This window comes from Sphaeroforma arctica (genome assembly GCF_001186125.1).
Source record: "Sphaeroforma arctica JP610 unplaced genomic scaffold supercont1.1274, whole genome shotgun sequence".
In the NCBI taxonomy this organism is placed as follows: domain Eukaryota; class Ichthyosporea; order Ichthyophonida; genus Sphaeroforma; species Sphaeroforma arctica.
In genome coordinates, this window is record NW_014039284.1 from 9,533 (window position 1) to 16,648 (window position 7,116).

Consider the following 7,116-nt stretch of genomic DNA (forward strand, 5'->3'; position numbering starts at 1 on the left):
TATCAATTCACAACTCACACCGGTGTGAATTCCTCTTTTTGTTTTAAAAAAATATAGTGTCAATTCTTTTAGTTATTTTTTTAGTAGTGTTGACTGTTGACTGTTGAGTACTCTCCTAGTAGTGTCACTGTGTCAGTCGTCAGCCACAGCCTCCTTTTTTCGTTTTAAACGTTGAGTGAAAGCCTCGTTATTTTGTTTTTTTATATATGTAAATATGTAAAATGTTTTTCTGTTGTTTGTTTTTATATTGGGTTTTGTTTTGAATGAAAATGAAAACTATGTAATAATTTATTTATTTTTTAAAAACACTGACCTGTACATACATTTTATATATATTTATTTACAGTAAATATTTTATGTATTGTGTGATTTATATATTTTCTAAAAAAACAAAATAGAAGGCTATGATACAGTATGTACAGGTAAATATAATCAGTTTTACTTTTTATAAAACAAAATTGTGTGTAGTTAGCGAAAAACACAATTTTCAATTTGCACTCGATTTGTGCACCCCTGAAAACAACGAAATGGACTGTATGGCTGTGTTTGTCAATAAAATAATTGAAGGGCACGCAATTTTAGGACAAATTTGAAGACCTGAAATAGAGAGTAAAAGGGGTAGCCTTTTGAGCTTTTTTGATATATATATATAGATATAATTTAAATTTTTTTTAATAGAAAGTTGACTCAGTTGTCAGATGAGTCATGAGTACTGTGAGTCATCACATTCACATCGGGTGTGATTTTTTTTTAAATATATAATAATACATTATTTTTGTTTTTGTTTTTTTTAAATAGAAATAGGTGTGCTGTTGAGACTTCACTCTGAGATTCTTGTGTGTTGAAGACTGCAAGTCTCTGCTTCCGTGTTTCGGTAAATACACTCTCGGTCACTTTCAGCCTTCGGGGTCTCGGACTCTCAGATTTTTCTCTCTCTGTCTGACTGTCTCTCGCTCTGTCTCTCTCGCTTTCGCACTTTCTCTCTCTCTCGTTGAGAGTCAAGTCTCGTGTGTGACTTGACTGTGTGACTGTGTGTGTGAGAGTTGAGAACTTGAGATACTGAGTAAATATGTGTGACTGTAAACAATGTGTGTATTGTAATGTGTGTCGCACTGTCGTGCTACTCGTACAGTCTCGTATGACATTGTCACACAGTCACAGTGTCACAGTGTCACTGTGACACTGTGGGAATGTATGTAGAGTGTGACTGTCCAAGAGTTGCCGTTGTGGACTCAGGACTCAGGAGTTAGTTCTGGTGGCTCTCTGACACTCTCTACTCTACAGAGAGAGACTGCTCTGAGCCTCTCTAACTCTCTACTAAATATTTAAATACTAGCTAGTAGAGAGAGTCAGGTCACAGCCTCACAGCCTCACAGCCTCTCACAGGGGTAAATCTGTAGACTCGTAGAGTGTAGACTGTAGTGTAGAGTGTAGACACACTACTCTAGACAGACGACAGTATTTGGCAGTTCAGTGTTCACTGTGTAGAGTGTAGAATTGTAGATTGTAGACTGTGTAGACTGGCCATTTTTTTATATTTGTCTTTTTTTGGGGGTTTTTGTAAAATATAAACATATGTCTGGGCAAAATATTTTGATCTTCTTCTGTGGCTTTCTTCGCATATATATTTTTCCCGAAAAATAAACATTCATTCTTTTTTTATTTCTTTTTTATATTTACAGATAAATATGTAAAGGCTTTTTCGTTTATTATAATTCCAAAAACAAACTCATAAATGTTCAAAATAATACTGCAAATAACAGTGAATATTTTGATATATCAACAGTCGACATCATGCCACTTCTGAATACTGCGTTGCATGTTTGCAGCTGTTACAAGTCAGATTTACACTTATCACACTTGGAAGCGTGTTTTCATCATGTCATCCGCGTCAACCTTCCTGCAGAAGCTGTTAACAATGATTGAGGACCCTAAAAGTGATCAACACATAGCTTGGACAGCAGACGGCACATCATTCATTGTGTTCGACTCTATCATATTCTCCAAGGAGATACTCCCTCAGTACTTCAGACATAACAAGTTTGCCAGCTTTGTTCGTCAGTTGAATATGTATGATTTCCACAAGGTATGGTATTACAAAATATTCGATACTACCAGTGTGTTTAATCGGATTATGTATTTAAAGTGCTTGTACATTAGTCGTAGAAAGCGACCTTCTTCTGTGGTCAAATGAGGCTTCTTTTTCAGCACACATCTATTGATTTCACCATAATCATGCACAACAGAGTGTAGTGATCTTCGCATGTTGTATGAGTCGGTATGCACTATTAACAGCATATATCTCCGCAGTGCGTGCGGCAGTCGTTTTTGATATTGGCACTCCAACCAATTATTTAGAGGAAGTGCTATTATCGCTGCTATGTGCCAACTCTACCAATTGAGAGCCTTCTAAATGCCAGCTTCAATCTTTCTCTCGCCTATTTGGCATAAAGAATCCGGCCTATACAGCTCATTGAGATATGCACTTCTCGTCCTACACCTATAGATACCCATCGACTGTACTACAGGAATACAATACAGTGAGAATGCAGTGCAGTTTACCAACCCCTACTTCTTGCGTGGACAACCCCATCTCCTTCAAAACATGAAGAGGAAAGCGGGAACACGAGTTGATAAGTCAGACACCTCTGAATCGGAGAAGGAGTATATTGACGCAGCGTTAGCGAATCTAGCCCACTCAGAGCATCAGTTGACGGGAAAGCTGAATAGCGTGGAGTCAGACAATAGGTATCTACGTGAGGAGTTCTCTAAACTATGCCAGAAGAATACACAGCAAGAGCAAACCGTCAGTCGGATCATGCACTTCCTCACCTCTATATATGGGACAGCCGGAGAAGGTGCGGCTACTCTGAGCACAGCACATAGTGTCCCAAATATACAGTACCCAGCACATTCGTCGGCCAATTCGTCACTGGTAAGTTTTTGTTTGAAGTGTGATTTGTCAGACTATCTATCCCGTCGCCCATTGTGGAAAACTAAAAGCCGTCGCCTGTAGACTGTCTTCGCATTCCAATTCATATCACATTCTATTATTTGACTGAGCATTGTACTCACGTAACTCTAGTTTTTTACACAGACCTTCCCTACATTGGACACAAGGATAGATGGAGATATCTTCTCACCAAACTCGCAAGGGGGTCATCCTCAGAACTGGGCGTGACAATGCCCATTAATGTCCCAAGATCTATTGCATAATTGCTCTGCCTTTCTAATATAGTTGCCTCAAGTCTGTGGAGGCAAGCCACTTAGCGCGAGTACCTTTCATCTAGCTGCAGTTAGGTAGTTCTTAGGAATGCTATGGACTCGACGCTTGAAATATAGTGTCTCCTAGTCCACTATCCTGGACGTCTACACTTTTGCGTTGGATTCGGATCAGTTGACCCAGAATAGGGAACAAACACAAGAATGTTGGCCCAGATTCATTTCTACTGTGCTCAGGTGGTCACCAGAGCTACATAGGTAGACCGATGAGAAGCCCTCGACATAAATGCTGTTGGTAGATATCAAGACGCCTCCTTCACTACACGAACAGAGTGCACTCTTTTACGAGAGAGTAGTTGATCGACTCTACAAGTAAAATCCCTTTGGCTATGAACAGCCACAGAGCAGTGACACGCGGGTGGGTGGGGGCTGGCTGCTTTCTTATCGTCTCGACGCAGAGAGAATACCACATCCATATATCCTAAATAAGTGTCACTGGTTGCGTACGGCGAAAGCGAGACACAATGAAGTGACCAGAGTGAACCGACATTGATAATGCCTAAATACCGCCCGTTGCGGTCACCGACTGAATTGTCCGAAACAAAATTAAAGAATGTTACACAGCTTGCGTGGCTCAATTAGAGTTCCAACATCTATTTCCGCCCCATGTACCGAGTGTCGACATGTACCCAAATCGGCTCTTTATTGCTGTGCATACTAGTCCAATTTAAGCAGTTAGTGATTAGATTCAGGTGCATGCCTCGGTGTATTAGAAAGTGTTATAATATATACTTATTAGCAGTGAATACCGCGGAAGTGATCTCATGAACTTACAAGATGTATAGTCTCGTTAGCTTTTGTACACGGAAGTGCAGTACAAATAATGCATTCATACTATGAAAGACTTCAACGACAAGACACATCCTTACATCATATTCATTGGTGTTGAGTAGAACATTGTGCATAGCTAGCTAGCTGGCGCAACGGTTACCCTGTAGGTAACCTGTCCATCTTTCAGTTAAATCAACCAAGAAGTTTTGTCTGTATTTTTTCTAGATCTGGTATGTCTGTCACTCATATCGATTGCACTGTCCGCTTCATGTTTAATCAGTGACCATATAGTGTCTGTAATGTTCTAGATCTCGTATCTAATCAGTGACCTAAAGGTGCTGTCTGTAGTGTTCTAGATATGTATGTTGCAATGGCACTGTCTGCTTCACCAATAAGTGACCTTATAGTGTTGTCTGTAATGTTCTAAATCTGGTAAGTTATAAATATCAATGGCACTGTCCGCTCCGTTAATCAGTGTCCTTATAGTGTTGTCTGTAATGTTCTAGATCTGGTATATTACTAATATCTAATCAGTGACCTTATAGTGTTGCATGTATTGTTCTAGATCTGTTATTTTACTAATATCTAATTAGTGACCTGATAGTGATGTTCTAGATCTGATATGTTACTAATATCAATGGCTCTGTCCGCTTTATTAATAAGTGATCCTATAGTGCTGTCTGCATTGTTCTAGATCTGGTATATTATTACTAATATCTAATCAGTGACATCATTGTGTTGTCTGTATTGTTCTAGATCTGTTATTCTACTAATATCTAATCAGTGACCTTATAGTGTTGTCTGTAGTGTTCTAGATCTGATATGTTACTAATATTAATGGTACTGTCCGCTTTATTAATCAGTGACCTTATACTATCACCTGCGTTTCAAGTTTTGGTGTGACACATATTTCGAGTTTCTAGCGTTTACGCTTGATTGGAGTTGAAGGACTATCACTACAGACAATTGCTTCCAGTATAGAACAGGTGGAATTGCGGCGGCTGTGGTATAAGCACATGTACACAGCGCAGACTTATAGATAAATCAAAGAAGTATATCGCAGCACACATAGATATACATCACTGAAAAATAGCACACATACCATAACGCATAGCAGTATGTGCATACGCAGGCATACAGACCTGTATCAATAAGGACATATCGCACACATCTAGATAGTATCATCTCTCTATCATTTGTATCTCTCTATACCCGAAAACCCTACGAAGTTTCCGTGGGATGTATGTATTGCTTATCGGTCACACCAAGTGATCCTGGACTGCCGCGGGTGTTAAGACGTAGTCAGTTGACACACAGATCCATCACGTCATGGAAGTCTAGTGTAGTGTGCCAATTACTCAGCGATCAAACTGGTCTATGTCAGTGTTTCAGCGGATACTATAGAGCGTAGGAAGTTTACGGAATTAGAGTGGTTATTCTGTGGATGTGATGTTCAGATACATATTGTACACAAACCGTTAGTTTTAGACATTATCACAGCGCTCTATACCATTGTACCTGTTAATAGGATACTCGGGCACACTATAGAGGCATAAAGGTTTAGACTTACCGTACACTATACAGGCATGCATACCTTGTTTGAGTCTATTTATATCATACACAGAGGTGTGTTTCACTACAACTTACTAAGCGTAGTTACATCCCTTGTTTAAATCTTTTTATATCATACACAGGGGTGTGTTTTACTACAACTGACTAAGCGTAGTTACATCCCTTATTTAAATCTATTTATATCATACACAAGGTTTTATATCACTTACTAACCGTAGATACATCCCTTGTTTAAATCTATTTATATCATACACAGGGGTGTGTTTTACTATCACTTACTTATCACTTACTAAGCGTAGTTACATCCCTTGTTTAAATCTATCTATATCATACACAGGTGTGTGTTTTACTACCACTTACTAAGCGTAGTTACATCCTTTGTTTAAACCTATTTATATCATACACAGGAGTGTGTTTTACTACCACATACTAAGCGTAGATACATCCCTTGTTCAAATCTACTTATATCATACACAGGGGTGTGTTCTACTACCACTTACTAAACGTAGTTACGTCCCTTGTTAATCTATTCTATATCATCCACAGGGGTATGTTTTACTACCAAAAAGGTCGGTACTATATACTCTTTACTGAGCATAAGTGTGTCGTACCAGAGTTCACACCGGAAGTCGCGAGTCCGAGGCTTGGGCAAACGTGGCTGAAATGTGACAAGTTACAGCTAGGACACTTTATTTACACGTTAGTCGAGTAAGCTGAGCGTGAGAGCATCGGATAGATAGGTACTTTATACTACGTAAGAAGTGTCGCTGTATCGTTAAAGAATATCCCTCAGACGGATAGAAAGGTACTTTATACTACGTAAGGTGTGTCGCTGTATCGTTCAAGGATATCCCTCAGATGTCGGCCGTCCGTGGCTGTGGGCCCCCTGAGATCACTTATTTGAATTGCAGAATCAGGATGATCACAATGATGACGATGATGACAATCACAATCGATGCAAAGATGATTTGCTTCTGTAGATGTGCAAGCAGAAGAGAAGGGAGAGAGAAAGAGAGAGAGAGAAGCGAGCAGCACGTGAGTAGTCAAGTAGAGGTGGTAGTAGTGGCGGTAGACGCAGTGTAGGTGGCCCCAACAACCCTACGGTAAGCGTTGGTACGCGACGCAAGCAGGTGTTAAATCGAGTACTGGTGGGTGTGGCTAAGTAGGTTACTCTTAAGCAATGGTACCGCCGCAACAGGATGGATGCATGGGTTTGTGTGACAGTTCATACCATATACTGAACAGTTCGGAACAACAGAACAGCAACCCAGGACACACACACTCAGAAAGACGATACGAATGCAACAACAGTACGTCAACAGCAGTATAACTGCAGTGAGTAATACACAGCCATGGCAGCATGATCACGGTGGGTACTACGCTGGGTGGCAGATGACCGATAGGGTACTTGTATAGATTAATCGTGTATAATATATATATATAAGCATATATATATATATAATATATATATATATATATATATATATATAT

The 7,116-nt window shown here is 39.6% G+C and overlaps 2 protein-coding genes across 3 annotated transcripts in view; one reads left to right on the forward strand and one right to left on the reverse strand.

Annotated features, from left to right (window-relative positions):
* The first annotated feature begins 1,795 nt into the window (after nucleotides 1–1,795).
* SARC_10503 lies at nucleotides 1,796–3,868 on the forward strand. 2 transcript variants are annotated; one of them, XM_014295451.1, is made up of 3 exons: nucleotides 1,796–2,086; nucleotides 2,507–2,935; nucleotides 3,086–3,868. In XM_014295451.1, exons 1-3 carry the CDS (start codon nucleotides 1,820–1,822, stop codon nucleotides 3,179–3,181), a joined length of 792 nt encoding a protein of 263 aa, XP_014150926.1. In that variant the 5' UTR covers nucleotides 1,796–1,819; the 3' UTR covers nucleotides 3,182–3,868. The 2 variants fall into 2 exon arrangements, with proteins under 2 accessions (XP_014150926.1, XP_014150925.1); XM_014295450.1 differs by having other exon boundaries at nucleotides 3,098–3,868.
* A 2,551-nt stretch (nucleotides 3,869–6,419) lies between these two features.
* SARC_10504 (hypothetical protein) overlaps nucleotides 6,420–7,116 on the reverse strand; it is a gene marked incomplete at its 5' end in the record, with an annotated part of 973 nt that continues 276 nt past the window's right edge. The window contains one exon of the mRNA XM_014295452.1: nucleotides 6,420–6,599. Within this exon, the coding sequence (XP_014150927.1) occupies nucleotides 6,522–6,599 (78 nt within the window). The remainder of the gene's footprint in view (nucleotides 6,600–7,116) is intronic.